This window comes from Mustela nigripes, chromosome 4 (genome assembly GCF_022355385.1).
Source record: "Mustela nigripes isolate SB6536 chromosome 4, MUSNIG.SB6536, whole genome shotgun sequence".
Lineage (NCBI taxonomy): Eukaryota > Metazoa > Chordata > Mammalia > Carnivora > Mustelidae > Mustela > Mustela nigripes.
The window spans coordinates 184,916,705-184,937,259 of NC_081560.1; the positions used below are offsets into that span (position 1 = coordinate 184,916,705).

Consider the following 20,555-nt stretch of genomic DNA (forward strand, 5'->3'; position numbering starts at 1 on the left):
TGTCTTGAATGACGAGAACCCCGGGGCCACGCCCCAACCCCCCCGCGGCCTCCCTGGAGTTTTGTTCGACCACACTGAGAGGAACGGCCTCACCAAACTTCTTCGAGGGACAGGAGAAAATGCAGGCAGTGAGTGAAAGCAGAAGGAAATGAACAATCGTCTTTGGCCCGCGCTCCTGAGGCATGGCAGCGGCAGACGAGCAGCCTGGAAAGGCTGGGAGCATTGGGACTGGACAGGCAACCCAGCACACCCTCCCAGAGCCACGCGCCATGAGAACGCCGTTTTCATTTAAAAAAAAAAAAAAAAAAATCACGTTTTGTGCCCTGAGATACACTGAATGACTCCTTCGGACGCCGGGGCCCCAGTTAGCCAAAACTCACAAACTCTGGCCGCTCCTTTTCCGCTGCCTCCTCTCCAGCACCGTGTTCTTATTTGCCACTTGAGGAGCACAGGAAAAGGCCACACGGGGGCCAAGTTTCGGCTCGGCAGAACTTTAGCCAATCGGGTGGGCCGCGTTACATCACCCCCGCATTCCTGACCGCCGGGGTAACAGTCTCGGGGCCCTTTCTATGAGTAGCTTTCGGTGAGAAACGGACAAATTCCAGTCGCTTTCCATACAGGGAAACTAAGGCATGGGGCCATCTAGATCAGAGGCTGGGATAAATCTCTTAAAGGGCTCAACAGTAAGTATTTGAGGCTCTGTGGCCCATCCAGTCTCTGTTTTAACATGAAAGTCATCACAGGCAATTTACTAAGTAAGCTAACATGGCTATGTGCCAATAAAACTTTATTTGCAAGAACAGGCAACAGCCTGTGGGCTGTGGTTTGCCGATCCCTGATCTAGATGATTTGAGGTGACAACTGTCACCTTTACTGGAAAACACTGCCCACAACTGTAGAGTTAGGAACCCAGCCCACCACACATGCCCCAGGGGTCCACCTGGCAGAAGTCTAGTTAGAATGCTGAACCTATTACAAAATAGTAAGTCACCCCCGCACAGAACTCCACGGACACTGGGCCCTGGTCCTCCACGGTCCTGCTCTGTGATGAGGGCATTCCCTATGCCCTCCCAGCATGGGCTCAGGGGTTCAGGGGCTCATGGCTCCCCTCTGTTCCACCTAAAACCCTGGAGAAACCAGAGACGGCCCCAGCAGACTGAAGCAAAGGCTAGACGAGCTCCCTGGGATACACGGCCTCTGAAGAGACCCACCAGGGTCCCAAAACCTAAGATGAGGACCGTGCTCCCCCCTGCTCCCTTCCTTCTCCAGGATGGCAGGTTTGTGGGCCTAGCCTCATGGCCAGCACCCCGCACCGTGGGTCTCTCTAGGGCCTGGGCCGGGGCAGTCGGGAAGGTCCACAGAGGGAGCAGCCCTTCAGCTTCACACACCGCCTCGTGCCAAGCCCCAGGCATGGCTGTGAGAGCCCGCGACACCTCACACAGCTGCCTGAGCCCCACCGAGGCCACCATCAGTGCCCCATTAGGGCGCTGCTTGCTGTCACTGCTTCGAAATGGTCTCAGGTTTCACTAATAATCCAATCGTAGCCTACTTCATCCAGATTGGTGACAACTGTCACCTCAGATCGTCTAGACAGTTCCAACAGCTGGTGGAGTGGGGGCCAGATCAGGGTCCCCTGGCAATGTCACGGGAGAACCTAGCTGCCATCCCAGAACTGGGTACTGACCTTGGAGCCCATCCCTGTCACTATCTTCAAACCAGAGAGCCCTTCGTGTCCAGGGATGATCTGTCCCATCAAGGACCCACCAGAGCTGAGGAAGGAAACCTGCTTCCAGCCCAGCCTCAGCTCCATGATACCAACCCCCCCACTGGCTCTCACCCTCTGTACAGACACCCAAGGTGGGAAGGGCCTGGCACCCTGAGCTCTGCCCAGGGTGGAGCTTGCAGGCACACCAGGCCCTGGGGGTTTGGGTACCACTCTGGACCTCAGTCTCTTCTGCAAAATGGGAAGAGCAATCCCCACTTTCCAGGACTGCAGTGAAGACAACACAGAACACCACAAACATAAATCCCGTCTCTGGCCCACAGGTGAGGTAGGTAAGGACATGTAGGCATTGTAAGCACATGGTCACATGTGGTGAGAGCCATCAGTGACGTGTCTATCCGTTCACTGGGGTTTCAGAGAGTGGGACCCAGGCCACAGGAGGTACACGTCTCCGGCTAAAGGTTCCCAGCATGAACCAAGCTGTCCTCATTCCCAGGGAGAAGGGAATGGCAGGCTGACCAGGCATCTGACCCAAACTAATGCAGAAAGCTCCACTGTCTCACTGTTCTGGCTTTGCTGCTGCCTGAGAGGAAAAGCAAGCTGTATCTCACTTGGTTTGCATCCCCAAGGACAAAGCTGGTTATCTTCCTCTTCCCTCTGATGAATGTTTATATGCCTTCTTGATCTGACCTGTTTGCACAATGGTCTCCTGGGTGCACTCTTGAGACCAGATCCCCAAGGCAATGGATTCAGAGGGTCCCAGACCTAGAAAATGACATCTGATCCCTTCTCAGGGACCTGATGGCCTTCCCTGGGCTCAGCACTAAGACCCACTCCTTACCCCGCCTGCGAGGCCCAGCCCTGAGCTGGCCCTGCCAATCCCTTGCAGTCCCTCCTGAGCACGCCCTCGCACGAGCCTGCATTGCCCTGAACTTGCCAAGCCCACCCCGCCTGCTCACGTTTGTGCTCACTGTCCCTCATCACCTGTGCCTGGCTGAAGGCATCTTGTTATTAGATCACCTCCGGAGTGGCCGCCTTGTCACTCTAACCTAAAGCGGGCCACATGCCCCCTCCCACCTGGCATCCACTTTATTTTATTTTCTTTATAGCACCTACTGGCACCTGCAAGTCTCTTGCCTGTTGTTCATTATCTACCCCTCTTTCTAGAAAGTAGCTTCCATGAAAATGAGAACCGAGCGCAACCTGTAGAGACCCCCTCAGGGCCTTGCTGAGTGCCCGGCACTCATGGGTCACCAGTGCATGAGACCAGGAGAGACAGAGAGGAAGAGTGAGAACACAGCCCGAGTTCTGGGATGCTCAATGGTACAGAGGGGCCACGCTCGGTCGCATGGCAAAAAGAGGGCAGGCATTCCCACGGCAGCTCTGGTCAATCCCAGAGCCAGGGGCTTAGCTCCAGGCTCCCTGGCCTCTGAGCCCAGCACTGCGGTGGGGTGGGGTGGGGAGGCTCTGCCATCTGCTCCCCTCGAGTCCCTGTGAACAGGAGCGCTGGGGGTGGGGGAGTAGGGCTGCATCCTCCTGCTTGTTTCCCGTGGCTGTCACCATCACCGGCCTGATTCCTGACCCGGCAGGGCCCTCTGCCCCATGCCCGGCGCTGCTGCAGCCTGCAGCTTTCCCAACATGTGCTGTAGCTTCACCGCGCTTCCTGTCCTCAGCCCCGGGGCCCGTGGCCTCCAAGCTCTGCAGCTTGCAGAACCGCGGCCTCCCCTTTGTCACCCTCGCCGGGGCGGGAGCAGCTTCCTGCCGTTGCTTCCTCCATGGTATCTCGTGTTCATGTCTTGGCTTCTCGGTTCTCCAGAAACCCAATTAACAACTCCTCGCGGTGAGCCCTCCATGGACACGTGGGTGGTTTCTGTCCCCTGCCAGGGCCCTGGCTGCTCCAGGCAGCCTTCCCCACGCTCTCTGTGCACGAGCTCTGGCAAGGAAGCAGCTGCAGCCCCCACCGCCGCGACCACCTGCTCCACACGGATTAAATGCATTAGAGGGCCCTGCACTATCTCAGGAACAGGGCTGGCGCCTGGTGGCCTTCAGTGACACATTACCAACGCGAGCTCACTGCTACTGCCAGGGAATGGTGCTTCTGGTCGTTGCACTGTATTCTGGAACCAACCACCTCTTTTGTTTTCCAAGACAGAAAAGAAAGCCACCTCACTCCCTCCCCAAAAGGAGCTATCCAAGAGCCCTACTATGCCCAACTTTCAAAGGGGGCATTGTTCATCATTTGGCCGTAAACAGGCAATTACCAGCCACTCCAAGTCCAATCGAACCAAGCTCCCACTGGCTTGGGGACTGCAACTTGCCCTCCCGTGTGGGCTTTCCTGTCTTTAGTTCTCAACTGGGGCCCGACACTGGGAGCAGCAGCAGTAACTCAGGACAGCGGATACTGCAAAAATGTTGTAAATAAATAGCCCTGTCCGAAGGGGAGATTCTCTGTCCTTGGGACGTAGAGGGCTGTACTGCGAAAGGGGTGACAGTAAGCTTCTACCCTGTGCTGGCGCCATGGAAGCCAGCGGCCGCCCTGGGCAGAGGCACAGGCTCATGTCGGATGGGTCAGCTCAGGGTCAGCCTCGTAATTAAGCACAGGCCCGTCTCAGGGACACGGCTCTGCGCCTCCCCGTTCCCACCCTCCCTGGGGCTCTCTCAGCCCCACAGGCTTGCCAAGGGCTTGGAGCGCCTTCCCAGGAGGGGAAGCTGGAAGATGGCAGGGAATCCCAGAATCCCTCCAGGGCTGTCAAGCATCGCATCCCCTGCATCCTTCCGGGCTGCTAGTAGATCCACAGAAGCCACCGCAGATGCCACGTTTCTAGAGCTGCTGCCCCAGCTGCTGTAAACAGATCAGCTGTGGCACCGCTGAAGTGGAATCCAGCAGGACAACCACTGAAACCTATAAGAGAACCCTCCTGCGGCCCTAAGCTGCCCTCAGCCTTCTCCAGCCCAGAGTGGCACCCACTTTCAGGTGGGCAAGGAACTGAGAAGCTTCGGCACAGGAGTCAGAGGTCTAGGGACAGGGTAGGAATCGAGCTTCCACAACAGGGAAAGACGGCCCGGTTGGCAAAGCACCGAGACGCAAGGATTTGGGGGTGGTACGGTTGCAAGGCGGCTGCAGAAACCAAAGGAATTGTAGTGGTTGACTGCACTTCACTTTTACTGAGAAAAGATCAAGAAAACGGACAGTGAGGGCCGCAGGTCAGATACCAAGACAGACAGACATCCAGCAGACACTAAACTGAGTAGTTTAAAGGAAGCGGTCTTTGGGGATTAAGGCTCCGTTTTCTCTGCCCCCTGAGGTCCGTGACTCAGTCGACTTGGAAGCTAAAGACCAGAGGAAGCCATCGGCCTGTTGTACACCTCCAAAATGTCTGAGCCTCAAACACAGACCAACACAAGCGCTGCCCCTGCCCTGGGCTCGCCCACTACCATCTGCCGACGGACTCCTGTCTCCCCACAGCTCTCAGTCTGGGTGGCTCACCCCACCTGTAAGGAGCTTTCTCTGGGGTACTGTCCCTCCCCTGCTTAAAACTCTCTGAAGCCCCCTGCCTGCATCAGAATAAAAGCCAGAGGACTTGAGCGTGCCTACAGAGGAAGCCCCTGCGCGGGACCCCTTGCCCCCTCCTCCACTCTATTCCAGCCACATGGGGCTCCTCTCAGCCCCTCCGAACTCTGACCTTCGCATCTGTGCTTCTCCTGGGGCCGCCAGGCCCCATCTCACCCGCAGCAATTCCAGGGCTGCCCCGTGGCTTATTTCCCTCCTGAGGCCGAGTCTACTGTGCTGTGAGAACACTCTGGAAGCCTGGCCTCTTTCAAAGGCTCCCACAAGCCCGAGACACCCAGCACACGCAGCCTGTGGACAGGGCATAAACAGTCCCACTGGGTTCCTGCTCATTCACACTGCCCTGAAGCCCAGACTCCGGACGGTGAACAGGGACTCGGAAGCCGCCTTTAAGAACCCAGGCGCAGGGACCGGCCTCCCACATGTCCAACGCTGCATGTTAGCTGTCTTTCCAGACAGTTCTAAGGCAGTGTAAGTCAACCCCACGCTCTCTCTGGAGCTCGGGAAGGTTCACCCTCGGGGAGGGATGCTGCTGCTCCGCCGGCACAAGGACTCAGCAGGGCCACCCAAGGACCGGGAAGTTAGAAAACTGGGCTCCTGCATCCCTTCTTCAGCTTATGCCTTTCCAAGTCCAGGCTGACCCAGTGCCTCCTGACGGAGGGGCCTTGACTCCTGGTGCTGTCTCCACACAAGGTAAGTCCATCCGGGGCCTCTGCAGAGTCACCAGGCTGGGCCCTGTTGCTCCCAAAGCCCACCCCATTGGGGAGCTCCCGGAACACCCTGGCACTGGGGACCCTGGGGGCCCTGGGCTCAGACCCACGGATTCAGGCCCTGAAGTCAGGCCCAGGAAGCTGCAGGCCCTCTCAGCCATGCCTGCGCACATGCACACACGGTCAGAAGCCCAGGGCTCGAAGAAGCAGGATGACAGGCTCACAGCACAGTGGGGTGCAGAACTGGGTCCCAACCTGGGTCTTCGAGCTCCAGACACAGCTGTGCTCCCAATGACAGGCCCTGCTTCGTCTCCGTGGTACTGTGGGAGTGTCTATCCCGTGGCAGCCGGGCAAAACCCCCACTGGGGAGGCCCGGAGCCCTGGGTCCAAACCCCAATAAGGCAACTCAACAACTCGGACAAGACACAGAAGTCTCTGGGCTCCACACCCTCTCCTGGGGAGCAGAGACACAGCCGAGGACCTCTGAGCGGCAGAGACAAAGAATCGCCACAGGGAGGAGGTCACAGCGATGAATGACAGGTCCTTCTTTTTGACAAATTTTTCCCCCTTACTCCTAAAGTGTCACTGCCAGTAGCCTGATGGCAGAGGGGGAAACTGAGCCCCTTTCTGATTCCAGAACTCTGAGGGCTGACCCTGGGCACACACAAGCATGTCACGCTGATGAGCTCAGTCAGGGCCGCCAACAACACGGCAGGTGGACATGGTGCTACCCCACCTCGACGCTGGGCCAACACGCACCAAGGGGTCAAGAAGTCGCCCAGGGTGAGGCTCGAGCCCACCCCATGGGCAGAGCCAAGGCCTTGTTCTCCACCAGCCCTCTGTTTCCCCATGTCTCTGTCCACAGTCTGCTTCTTCTTCAGCGGGCTGGGGGGCAACACAGGGTTCCTCAAAACCCTCCCCTGGAGTTGAAGCAAAGAGGTAGGAGCCACCTAGCCCACAGACCCTTCCCACTCTGGCCTCCATGGAGTGGGACTAGAGATGTCCTCAGGTGTGCTGGCCTCCACAGGACAGGGCCACCAGCTCGCAGGCCTCTGTGCCCAGGAACAGAGCAGTGCCCAGCAGCTGCAGATGCTCCAAGCACACCTGGGGAGCCGGAGGGGCTCCCACCCAAACGACCGGCTTCTGAAGCAAAGGCCCTCAGGAAAGCCCTGGGCACCCTAGAGTGGTGTTGCCTCACATCTTCTAAGACACCCTTCGGCTCAGAAAGGCCCACAATTAAAGCATGGAAAATCACCAAGTGGCACTAAAAGCTGCCTCGCTGGCATGTCCCCAGCTGAACTCCTATTTTCCTTTTCCTGGGAGATCAAATCTATTGTGTCAACACTCGGCCCCAATCTGAGTGACCTTAAGCGGATTGCTTATGCAACCTGGTGGCTGCAACAGGGGATGGCAAGAAGTGATCCAAGCATCTGCACAGGGGTGTCCCTGAATCATGAGAACCCCCATCAGGGTGCTGCACTGTCCCTGACAGGCCTACTGACAGAAAAGAAACCCTGGACAGAACTGAAACTAGTCTCCCGCTCAGCCCTCTCCGCTCCCCCACGGCCGGCAGGACCCCAGCCTCCTGCTGACATCACCTCTCCCGAGAGTGGCAAGCTCCGCTGATGCCCAGAACCAGAGCAAAGGGAAACAGGCGACAGAGGGCAGCTTCGAAGTTCATCGGCATGCGAGCCACTGTCGGGATCCACCCTGCCGGACTCCTCCCCTTGCCCATGAGAAACAGGAACTGCCATTCCCATTTTACAGACACGGAAGTGGAGGCCTACAGAGGGTGACTTGCCCAAGGTACACAGCTCAAAAGTGGCAGAGGGGGAAACTGAGCCCCTTTCTGATTCCAGAACCGAGGCCTTTGCTTCCACACCCACCAGGTCCTGTAAGGGTCGCCAGGGTCGCCCACCTGGAAAGGCCAACTGGGCTGTCCTCACAGAGGACGGATCACAGCAGCAGGAGGAGCCCTGAACCCAGAGTCAGGAGGCCCAAGGTTAGCGCTCCCAGCGTCCTGAAGAGCCACGTGGCTTTGGGCAATTCGCTGATTCTCCTGGACTCCAGAGGCCTCACCATCAAGTGAAGAGACTGACAGAGGCAGATCGCTCGGCAGTGGCTGCCATGATGGCAGAGAGGAGGAGTCTATGACCTCCCAGTTTAATCAGAAAGACTGCTGCGACTGACCAGCACTGAGAGCATGCGCTGGACCAGCGCCCAGAGCCGCCACTCCCGGCCAACCACCAACCACTCGATGGTCTAAGTTTTTGGGTTTTGTTTTTTTTTTTAATATTTAATTTATTTATTTACTCATTCATTTAAGGGAGAGAGAGAGTGCATGAGCCAGGGAAGGGGGTAAGGAGCAGAGGGTGAGGCACAAGCAGACTCTACTCCGAGCAGAGCCCAACATGGGGCCAATCCCGTGACCCTGAGATCATGACTTGAGCCAAAACCCAGGGTCAGACGCCTAACCGACTGAGCCACCCAGGCGCCCCCTAATGATCCAAGTCTTAAAGACACTCTCCCTTGGTTCAAGCCCTTTCTGATTGTTTCCTCATCAGAAGCAGCGACTCCCATGTGCCCACAGTTGGTTTTGCCTTTACTTTTATTAAGCATCTATTTCATTCCAGTTAGCGATCCCGGGCTTTCTGGGACCACCTGTACTCTGTGCTGTATGGGGCGGCCCATTGCTGAGAGCCTCTGTCTGCAGTCAGTGTGTCCTCCAGGGCAGCAGGAATGGTCTAGGGGTGCAAGGCAGCAGCAAACGAAAACCAGCCCAGCAGCCAGCTGGGGCCAGAGCAGACAGGAGGAGGCTGCGAAGGTACGGACACACCGGGCCTGAGCCCAGGGACTTTGCCAAGGAAAAGCACAGCTGGCTGGGGATGCTGGGGCCGCCAAGTAGGGAGGTCACGCACCCAGGGGTGTGAGGGGGCACCCCACATGGTGGCTGAGGAGGGCCCCTCCCTGGTGGAAGGCAGCGCCCACTGGCAAGCTGGACAGAGAGTGGAAGGCTGATCCAGGGACGCGCTGCCAACAAAGAGCCACGAGCTGCGGACAAGTGTCTGTGCTACCCCTCCGATGGCTTCCGGCACCAGCGTCTTACCCCGCAGAGCCCCCACAGCCCCAGCCAACCCGGCCGTCCCGGAGACGAGTCCTGGATCAACTCTCAGCAGAGCTTCTAGTCTGAGGCTGCTCCCCTACGGCGCGCCGCCCCCGGCCAGCTTTCTCGGGCCCCTCACACATCTGCTAACACAACAGTTGCTGCCTGTTCTGGGGCTTCTCCTCCAGGAGGCTGGAGGACTGAGTGCGTGGGCAGCTGCGATCAATCAAACCTCTGTTTCAGCGGCCCGACCCCTCCTCACAAATGTCTCGCTTCTGTTTGAAGCACTGTTGAGAAATACAGCGTGCTGCTCCTGCAACTGACTAGCTCAGAATTAAAAATACAGCAAGACCGGGACGCCCAGGGGCATGGCATTCCGTGGGTAATCTTTTTAACTATCGCTTTTTTCCTGAGATCTTTGCTCACATACATGTGACCTGTGTCTGAAGGGCCATGCACAGCTCAGGTCTCGCTGGGAGTCAACCAGTGCTTGGTAGTCAAGCCCGGTCTCAGAGAAGCAGTAACTCATCACGTCAGCAAAGTCCCGCCAGTAAACAACTCCTGAGCTCAGGCCGGGCCCTGCTCTCAATGGCACACATTGTCATTCTGCAAACAGAGGCTTCAGCTTCACATAAAACATCAGGCAGGAGGGGTCACGTGGGGAAAGCTGAGGGGGAGGTCAGCCAAATGTGACCTGGGCAGGGGCAGGCCCAACTGCCCCTCTGGGCCGCCTTCAAGCAGCTGCTCTGAGAGCCGAGTGGAGGCGAGGACAACAAACAGGGCGGGCTGGCCCTTCCTGGGCCGGGTCCTGGCGCCATTTCTCCCACGGGGCACCTTCCTCTCTGCAACCATCCTCCGTCCTTCCGAAGCCGGATGGCTGGGGCACCTGCAGCCTCGTTCGGCATCCATGCCCACGAGCTGGGCACTGAGGTTTTAAGAAGACGTGAGCAAAGACAGTGTGTAAGCGATTTCTAGCTCTGGACGCTCCGCGCCGCGGCCTCACTGGCTGAGAGGGACACTGCTGTAGCCGGTGGGCCAGCTGCGCCAGGGGTGAGGTGGGAAGGGGTGGGGCGTCTGGTGGGCTCCCAGGATCACGTCTCCCTAGCCCAGTGGGCAACAGGCGTGACACAGAATGCCCCCACACAGCCCCCTCCTCTGGTGGTAGCAGTTCCGACTCTGTCACCACTTCACGCCCCTTGGCTCTGAGCACAGAGCTCACCACGGGCCGGGCTGAGCCGCAGGGCAGGCTCCTTCCCATTTTCAAAAGGAAAGGCTGAGGCAAGAAGAGGAACAAAGAAGAAGAAGTCATCGGCAAGGACAGAAAAGGGAGGGGGAAAAGCAGAAGGGAAGAAAGACATGGGCAGATGCAGAAAAAAGGGAGCCCTTCTCATGCATGGAGCGTGCCTCCTGGGACCGTCACCCTCTCTCCCAGTTCCACCTCTGGAGCCGCCCACAATGAGCCTTCCCTCCCAAGACGTGCAGCAGCAATGCTAACGGTAACCGTCGACACATGCCAGCCAGAGCGCCGGGTTGTGTGCGTGTGTGTGTGCGCGCGCGCATGCAGAGACCAACAAGGAGACATGCACAGACGTCTCCATAGATACAGATGCATGCGTACACGCCGACACATCTCACACACGTGCGCATGCATGCACACTATTTCCCTTCCTCTCCCCCGACCTCGACAGTCCTGGGGGGCAGGAGCGGCGGCAGAGGCGGCAGCAGTATGATCCGCTGTGCAGAAACGGGAGGCCATGTGCCAGGGCTGCCAGCCTCCTGCCACTCCTCTGGAGGCCTTCTGATGTGCTGATGTCCCCCCGGCAGCCCCCAAATGCAGACCCAAAAGTGAACACCGTGTTCCAGAAGGATCTCAGGAGGGGCCATAATGGATGAGGCTGGAGTGGCTCTGGGTACCCGCCTTGCTCTGGGTGCCCTAACAGCTGGAGGAGAGCGCCTGCGTGTTCATTGCAGGCCGGCAGGTGTGCCCAGCCCCAGTCAGCGCCTGCAGGAAGCTGGGGTTTGTCAGAACTCCCAGTCACTCCAACCGAAAAGGTGCTGCGCACCCATCTCGCACATCTGGTCCCAGATCGACACACACAAAGGGGCTCCTTCACAAAGATGCTCCGTTAGCATCCCTTGCCCGCCACCCCCCACCGCCCCCGTAAATGAGTATTTCTAAACCAAGATCACAAGACCTATGAGAAAGAGTCCAAGATCCAGCTTGGAGAAACATAGCCGTGCTGACCCCGGTGCAAGCCTGTCTTCCCAGACATGACAGACCCTGCTCCCTCCCCAGCAGTGACAAATGCTCAGAAAGCCGCAGCCCACAGAGGCTGGTATCTGGGGGCAGCAGGCCCACATCAGCTGTCACCTGGCCACAGGCAGGTGTCTGTAAGCCAGTGACAGGCTCAGCTCACGGGGTTCCCAGGCACAGGGTCCTTCACATTCCAGGACAGATCTAGGGCTCTCTGCAAAGGTACCGGGGCTGCCTCAGGCCTGGCTTTCAAAGCTCCTGTAAAAGCAAGGTCTACCTCGTGAGGCCATAAATTATCCAGCAGGGGAGCCGAAGTAGGCTGGGCCCCGTGGAGAGAGGGCTGCCTGGGGCTCCAGAGGCCTGGTCGGGGTGGTTTGGTTCAGGGTCCATCCCCAGGGTTCCAGCCTCCCCCTCTGGCATACGCCCTTCCCAGGGGCCCCGTCTTCACTTTCCCCGGACTCTGCCCTACCCAGGCCTTGGCTAGAGAAAACCAGGCGGAATCAGGGCGGCCTCCCCAGGATCTTGGAGGCCTGCCTGGAGCCAATGAAGCAATCTACACAACTGGGCACAGCCCCACCGAGCAATATATTTTCAAACAGCGTCTACCCAAGTGAGGACGGGAAACGTCTCCAGTGATGCCCGTGCGGTTACTCCAACTTGTGGGTAGTAAAACAGAATAACATGTGTAAGCTGCTTTTATTACCTATCTAGCTTATTAGCTAATAAAATAAGCTCAACATTAAAAATTTAACTGAAGCAATTTATCGCACCCAGGACTCAGGGCTCTGGGTTTCCCTCCGAAAGTCACCTAAATCTGTCACCTTTCCAGCCTTTTTACCTATTTAAATTTCTCCAGGGAAGGAAAATTCTAACCGCGTGTCCAAGTAAATGAACGTGGGTTTGATGTTGCCTAGCTAGTAAAGCAAAGAATGTCCGCTACTCAGGAAAAAGAAAGGGACACCCGTGGAGGAGTGACGGAACCTGGACAGTGCGGGGGCGGGGGGTGGAGCCTCAGCGGCACAGGGGAGGGCAGAGCACATCACGAGCTTGTCCTCTGCTGCCCCAGGCCAGGGCCGGGCTCTGGAGCAAAGGGCCAGACAGTCTGGACTCTGGGGCCAGGCGCATGGTCAAGGCTCAGGATACCTGCCCCTCTTCTTTTGTTGGCGTGGCTGGGGACCTCTAGGCTGGGAGGGGGGCCAGAGAAATGAAGGAAATGCCATCTACAGAAGCAGCATTTCTGTTCTAAGGCAAAAGCAGCTCTGGGCACTGAAGGGAGGCCATCCTGCCCACAGAGAGGAGGGGCACAGGAGTCTGCCTGCCCGGAGGGGGCCACATGCTTCATGAGCAAGGCCAGCCAGGTTCCATCCCTTAACACGTCACGGTGACCAATGCTTCCATGACAAGATGCAAAGACGAGAGTTAAACCGTACCACGAAGCACCGGAGGGTCCCCAGTGAGGACACAGAAGAGAGAGACTGCACCCTGCCCACCACACCCACCCGTCCCCACTTTGGGTCACAAGGGCCAACCCTCATCCCTGAACCTCACTGTCTTGCCCAGGCCTCCTCCGTAAGAACCAAACCCAGCTGGCACCCAGACTCGGAGACTGTCCCATAGATAGTGTATTCACTCCAAGTTCATCTCATTCAAACTGGTCCCTGAGCTCAGTGTTAGCACAAGGCAGGACTCCAAGACACAGAGGACAGAGTGCAAGGGCCAGGGCATGTGGCCTGAGGCCTCGCCTAGCCAAGAGTGGGGATGATTACAAAGGTGGCACAGAGGGTGGCAGTCATACTTTCGGGTCTCGTGATGCTGACAGTTTAATCAAAGGAGTAAGTGCCTTCCCCCATCTCTCACCCTCTGAAACCATGACCCGTGGTCCTGACCTCAGGGCCAGCATCATCCAAGTGTCAGTGTATCCCGGCCTGTGCCGCAGGGCTGGGTTCCGGGGATAGAGGCTCCAGCAAAGTGCTGGAAGGGGACCACCAGGGTTTGATGACGATGGTCTATGCCTCCCCAACACCCCAACTCTGCTCCAATACCGCTAGCATTGTGTCTCTGATTTTAAATGGAGAGAAAGAGATACTTAAAAAAAAAAATTCAATTTCATCTTTCTTTGAAGAGGACTTAAAAAACAAGGACTCCTAACCCGCTTCCGGGCACTTCTGAAAGTGGCGCTCCACCTCTGCCCGGGACAGGCCAGGACCAGAAGAGGCCCCCGAGAGCACCGAGATGCTTGTGCAATGCCTCCCGCGGAGTTGGGGCTCTTACCTGTGCCATTTTAGCCAGGTCGAGAGAAGGCCTCTGCTCCTGCACCTCCTCCGGGCGCCGCCGCTTGACTCCCGCCTTCTTGTCGTTCAGGACACATGGCTGCGAGCGGCTCCGGGACAGCCCGCTGGAGCGTCTGGCCAGCTCTGGCGTGGAGGCAGGCGTGCTGCTGGCTGAGGGTGGACAGTACTCCGCGAAGGAAAACTGCTCGTGGGAGCAGGACAGGGACCGCTGCATGTCGAGCCGGCCCCCGCCCCCGGGGCTCGGGTCGGGGCTCCAGAGGTCGCCCGCCTGTCCACAGGCAGCCGAGCCTGGCGCCGCCTGGCAAGGCTGACCTCCGAATCGGTGGTGGAATCCCGCCTGGTCGTAGGGCGAGGACAGCGCGTTGGCCCGGGAGGGGAGGCTGAAGCTGGAGCTCCTCTGCATGGTGCCCAGGCCGGCGGAGTAGCGCGGGACGCTGCCCCCGCTGTAACAGCGGCGCTTCTCTACGGGGGTCCAGACCTTGGAGCCCAGGGGCCTCCACGATGTCCGGCAGCTGGACATTTCATCAGAAAAGGACAGTGACCGGCACTGGCGCTTGCTGGGGGGTGCTGAGGGGTTCCCATTGTGGTCGCTGAGGCTGAGGTCTTTGATCAGGTTGGTCACGGCACAGGCGGTCGCGGCCTCCCGGTGCCACAGGGGGCTGTCCTGACACTTCTCAGGCAGGCACTCCCAGATGCCGGCGCTCGGGTGCCCAATCTGAAGAGGGCATTTCCTGTCCAGCTCGCGCCATCTGTCATTTTCTGAACGACAGAGAGAAAACAGGACTTGAGAAGGCCTCCAGGCCAGCCCTCCATCTCCACAACCAAGAGCCCATTTTAGACAGGACTTTGGAGCCAGGAAGGCCCTTCAAAGCCCCTCCAGTCCAACCTCACTTTATGGATGAGAAACGGAGGCCCAGAGCAGGGGTGTGAGTCCCACAGTGTGGAGTGAGGTGCAGAGCGAGGCCGGGGATGCACACCCCCGCCCCCGCCCAGGCCTCCTGGCGCGGCTTTCTTTCCAACAGTCCACACTGCCTCCTGGGAAAGTCCAAAACCACAGCTGTAACCCAAATGTTTTCCCCTCTTCTAGGTGGGAAGCCGACCTGCCCCAACCCTCCCTGGCCTGCAGCAGTTCCATCCCCACTCAAGCTGGGGCTTGATGCCCTGGCAGAAGACCACGACCCAAGAGGTGTCTTTTGGTACTTGGGAAGGTCATGGTCAAATGGGGCGGGCAGTGGGCAGTGCCGCGGGTTAGCTCTTCGGAATTCTATCTCTAAAATACTCGCTGACGGGATGCCTGGGTGGCTCAGTTGGTTAAGCAGCTGCCTTCGGCTCAGGTCATGATCCCAGAGTCCTGGGATCGAGTCCCACATCGGGCTCTTTGCTCAGCAGGGAGCCTGCTTCTCCCTCTGCCTCTGCCTGCCATTCTGTCTGCCTGTGCTCTCTCTCTTCCCCTCTCTCTCTCTGATAGATAAATAAAATTTAAAAAAATAAAAAATAAAATAAATAAATAAAATAAAATACTCACTGACAACAGAAACTGGAAACTGTATTGATTTGTGCCTCCCTCTATCAAAATGCCCCATAATATCAACATCATCAGCAATGACAGCCAACTATGGAGCACCTTCCTTGTGCTCACCTGATTCCTCACCGAGATCGAGGATGTTTAAAGTGTCAAAATCTGCAGAAGCGTGTCTTCGGCTGCACAGACACAAGGGCATGATTTAAACTTACATCGTCAGGTCTCTACTTGAACATATGAATAAATAAGCTAACCCCACTAGGAAATGCTGGCTTTGCACCTGACCCTTTATTTTAGTGAAATATTCAGGAACTATTTGGTGTTTTTCTACTAAAGAATCAGGCACTGTGCTGAGGACCTCAGGAGGGCACAGATAAACCTGACCGAGTTCTTGTATTCGAGTTTATAATACAAAAGCAAAGCTGAGAAACAGCATGTGCTGCCAGGGATCCACATATTAGCACGTTTCTGGGTCTTTTTTTTTTTTAAATCTGCACACTTTTATGAACAGTACACATGAGAATACACAGAAAACTACAGCTAGAGTCCATCAGTCATCAGGACAGAAGCAAAACGTGAAATGACATTCGGGCAGGTGTCTGATGCACATGGATTCTCATAGCACTTTCAGTGGTCACAGAGCAGTTATCTTGGATGGCGGCTGAAAGCCACCGGGTGCCCCATACGGAGGGTAAGAAAGTAGTCCGAGGCCACACAGCTAAAAATCGTCTGGAGGGGGGCGCCTGGGTGGCTCAGTGGGTTAAAGCCTCTGCCTTCGGCTCAGGTCATGATCCCAGGGTCCTGGGATCGAGGCCCTCATCAGGCTCTCTGCTCAGCGGGGAGCCTGCTTCCTCCTCTCTCCCTGCCTGCCTCTCTGCCTACTTGTGATCTCTCTCTGTCAAATAAATAAATAAAATCTTTAAAAAAAAAAAAATCGTCTGGAGGCTAACCCAGGCTGGCCCACGCCAGTGCCCTGCTCTCTTCACTACACCACAGCGAAGGGGAGCCCAACATCGGGGCTGCCCTCAGTGACCTTCTGAGTCATGCAAAATGGGCTATCCACTCAGACAAACCATGGTGAAACCCATGTGAGTGCACCAGTCAGCAAGGACCACAAGTCCATCTCCTCAATCGGGGGCCACTTCTTAAAAGACACGGAAAGACACAGCGAGGGACTGACCCTGTGCTCAGTGTCCGCAGCTACTGGACAGGTTCAAAGGGAATGACCAGTGAGGCTCAAAAGGAGCCTTCCAAGCCAAGATGAGCCAAATCGGGGCTAAATGTGCCTGCTTCTTCACGCAGACCACCCTGCCACAGTCCTGAGACACGCCTAAAGGATTGGGACTCTGGACAGGGGACACAGGAGGAACCGCCCAGAGGCTGTTCCCCAGGATACTGCCTCAGAAGCTGGAGATGCGGGAGAGGCTCTTCCTTAAACCAGTTGGGAAGAAAACAGGACAGTCACAAGTGTACAATTCACCTCCTCCAGGAATCTTCTTGGGCCCTGGTACACAGCAGGTCTCCATGCGTGTCCCTTTAACAAAATCTGATAAAGTATTTCCATAAGCTACGTTTTCACAAGTAGCGTTTATGCTGTTCAAAATATGTCTTCACTACTCACTGCCCCTAGAGCAGCCGTGATTCTTCTAAAACACTTTCAATTTGACATTCGTCAGCAATTGAAAGATCAGCAAACTCATAATAAGGTAAAATTAAAAGAAATACAAGCTAACATCAACTGAGTCACTGTTAGCTGATTTACAAGAAGAAAAGTTATCCTCAGAAAAAAGGGCAGATTTGTGTAATGATGCTCTTCAAAGTGACACAAGTGGGCGCCTGGGTGGCTCAGTTGGTTAAGCGTGTCTGCCTTCAGCTCAGGTCATGATCTCAGGGTCCTGGAATTGAACCCTGGGTCAGGCTCCCTCCTTGGTGGGGAGGCTGTTTCTCCCTCTCCCTCTGCCCCTCCCCCCTGCTCATGCTCTCTCACTCCTGCTCTCTCTCAAATAAATAAATCTTAAAAAGAAAAAGTGATACGAGTGACAACATTATAAACACAACTAAAACGCCCTCCAGTCGGGCTGGTGACATAAACGATCAGGGAATAATAAGGAGCATGAAAACAGTACAGTTCCAAAGAATATTAATGAGATGGAGAAATGTTAATTATGTAATTCGAAGCCTAAAGAAACAGGATAGAAAAACTGTATAGATAGCATGATCCCTATTTTGTAAAATATGTATGTTATATGTGATGATTAAAAGAAAGTAAACTGGGCGCCTGAGTGGCTCAGTGGGTTAAAGCCTCTGCCTTCACTTGGGTCATGATCCCAGGGTCCTGGGATGGAGCCCCGCATCGGGCTCCCTGCTGAGTAGGAGGCCTGCTTCTCCCTCTCTCACTCCCCTGCTTGTGTTCCCTCTCTCGCTGTGTGTCTGTCAAATAAAGTCTTTTAAAAATAAAAAGAAAATAAACCAAAATGTTCATAACCGAATGGGAGAGAGCCAGCTGATTTATTTATTTATTTATTTATTTCCTGTTTGTTTTGCTACAGTTTCTACATTCTCTTTCAGGACAAATATATTTCCACATGTGTGGGGGACGTGGCCACTAAGCTGCCGGTGCTGTGCCAGGGTCAGGGCCTATGAGCCCAACCTCCACTGGGTTTTGCTCCTTCGGTCTTTCAGGGAGTTCCCTTAGAATAACGCTGGCCACCAACTTCTCTTTTGGGACAAGGCACTAAGGCACCAGATGGGCCAGGAATGTGGCTAAGGAAGGACCCAGCAGGCCCAGCCACAGAGCAGTGAGGGTCCCCACCTGGAGCCACAGTGGTCCTGCCTCGGGAACCCGAGGGTCACTACAGGCAGTCTCCATCCCAGGCCCTGGGAAACCCTGAAATTAAAAAGAACCGATCCCACCCCCAAAGGACACCACTTTTCATTCCATTTTAATTTCCCTGCCCCGGAACTGACCCCATTTCCAGGGAAGTCACGAAAAGAAAGGGGACCTCGGAGCCGGTGAAGCATGAAGGTTCAGTCCCCCTCACCTGGCAGTGCCCTTCCTCCCCAACGGCCACCCCGTGATCCTGGTGCTTCTTGACGGGGCCCTCAGGCCTCCCTATTCCAGGCTCACCCACTCACTGCCTCCAGAGAACTTCCCGAGGCCCACACTTGTCATGTCCGTCCCCATACAGCAGCCTGTGGCCTCCAAGAAAGAACAGAAAAGTTTCGACCTGCCGTCCAGACCCATCTACTCGCCGCCTGCCCTGTTCACCCTACTCCAGGCACAGCGAACCTCCTGTGACATCAGAAGTCAGACAAGAAGCAGGCAGAATCGAAACCATCCTGGACGATCCCTGGAAGAGCCCAGGAAGCACACGCCTTCTGGTCTGGGGGTACACAGCCCTGAAAAAGATTCCTTATCAAACGAATGTTCACGAAACAGCTGTGGGAACGCGCACAGCCAACATCTACACGCAAGAGGGGAAGCTCCGTCTGTTTGGGTCGACTGTCAAAATCCCCGGGGGGCCTGGGGTTGGATGGCTACTCTAACGGGCTCCTGCCTGCCTGTGGGAAGCACTCTGCTCTGTTGTAAGGATGACCCTCTATGACCTTAGCAGTAAGATTCCTGTGCCTTGGGGATGACGAAGACTCAGTTCTCCACCAGGCCCACTGGTTGAACACGAGAGCCAAGTGTCTGCAGTCAATCTGTAGCTTGCCCCCAAACACCAGCTCTTTCAAGCCCTGACACCTCTGTATAGGCCTGCACTGTTCTCCTGCCTCTATCCTTCCAGCAAGAATCTCTTCCTCATCATTTAAGAGCCAACTCCAACATCACCTTCTCTGTTCATGTGCCTTTTCCACATTAGCCACTGGGCGCCCATAGCTCTTGGACTGACTTTCAATCTTATGGCTCAGATGTTAACTGAACCCTAATCATCTGTTTACACGCCTGCTTCCACGGAGCCATAAGCTCTTGAGCACTGACCCAGCGCAGCCCACAAGTGCCCAGCGTGGAGCCTGGCACAGAGCAGACTTTAGCCGGTGGTGGGCAGAGGAAGGAACAGATAATGTGCAGATAAAAGCTGCAGAGCCGGCCATGGGCGGTTATCTGACGCCATGAGCGCCACTTGCCCCTTATCCTTGGCCCCAGTAACCCCTCCTTGGCCAGTGAGGTCCACCCTGGGGGCTCTGCCTTCAACTTCCCACTTTCCCGAGGCCATGGACAGTTGCGTGCGAAGCGGCTGGGAGTGTGGCTGGCAGTGTGAGGTCTAAGATAGTCTGGAAACACAAAGCCCTGTCCAACACCGAGTGCTGCTACTGTGTGTCAACACCAGCCAGGTGGCCACTTGGTCTGTCTGAGGGGCAGATAATATTTTAATTGTTACTATCTTTATCGCTTGAAGAAGTACTATATCAGAAAAGTAAAAACAATCAAGGCTATGTTTAGCCCTTGTGTTTTCCCCCTTCGCTCAGGGAACAGAAAGCAATTTGCTGGGTCAGGTCACCAGACAAAAGAAACAGGAATAGAAGCTACTTTTTCATGGCAAACAGCCCCGAACTTCTGGCCCTGACGTCACTCCGGACAAAGGGCCCCGGCAGGGCTCCGAGGAGAGGATACAGGACACCCCCGCCCCTCCATTCAATACCACTCTGCACAGACAGCAATAACTCTGTCAGAAGTGACAATGGCCACAGACCTGGGGAGTCCACGGAGCAGGGGTCACCTGGGATGGTGGGAGGGTGTGGACATGCGTTTGCACCTCAGCTCTGCAAGTCACTGACTCTCTCAGAGCCTCATTTCCCTCATCTATAAAATGAGGGAGACAGATAGGAACGACCTTGCAGAGCTATTCTAAGAATCCAACAGTTGCCTGGGGCAGGGCCTGCGAGGGCACAGCGGGCTCTGCCAGCGGCAGCACCGTGACAAGGACAGTGTTGGACGCATCTTCAGCCGAGGCTCAGCTCCTGTGCCCCTGGGTGCCAAGCTCTGGGGGTCTGGCTGGGGCGGGAACCTATACCCTCTGCACGGGTTTTCCTCAGTGTGGTTTTGTGACCCTTGGGTTGGCAGGAGCGCCCCTTGGGGTGATAAAATGTGATTCCCAGGCCCAGTCCTTTACTTGGTAAACAGAATCTCGGTGGGGGGGGGGGCGCATTTGAATAAGCTCCTCGGGCTCTTTGAACTCAAAGGTATGGAGAACTGCTCCTGCAGGCTGCCCCAGCGCTGGGGTTCTCACGCCTCTGTCGGGGGTGGGGGAGTGGGGGGGCTCTCACTCAAACCATCCAGCCACACCCAGGACGCCCCTGAAGGCGTGACCCTTCCAGTTTCTACAAACTTGGATTCAGACCACCATCAGAAGTTGGTGCTTTGGTGTCTGTTTTGTTTCCAG

General features: G+C 56.2%; 1 protein-coding gene across 2 annotated transcripts in view; it reads right to left on the reverse strand.

Moving 5' to 3' along the window:
• The window catches only part of FAM53B (family with sequence similarity 53 member B), a 145,029-nt gene that overhangs the window by 37,342 nt on the left and 87,132 nt on the right, over window positions 1–20,555 (reverse strand). For both annotated transcript variants that reach the window (XM_059398774.1, XM_059398772.1), the window contains exon 4: window positions 13,630–14,408. In XM_059398774.1, coding sequence (XP_059254757.1) covers window positions 13,630–14,408 — 779 coding nt within the window. The remainder of the gene's footprint in view (window positions 1–13,629; window positions 14,409–20,555) is intronic.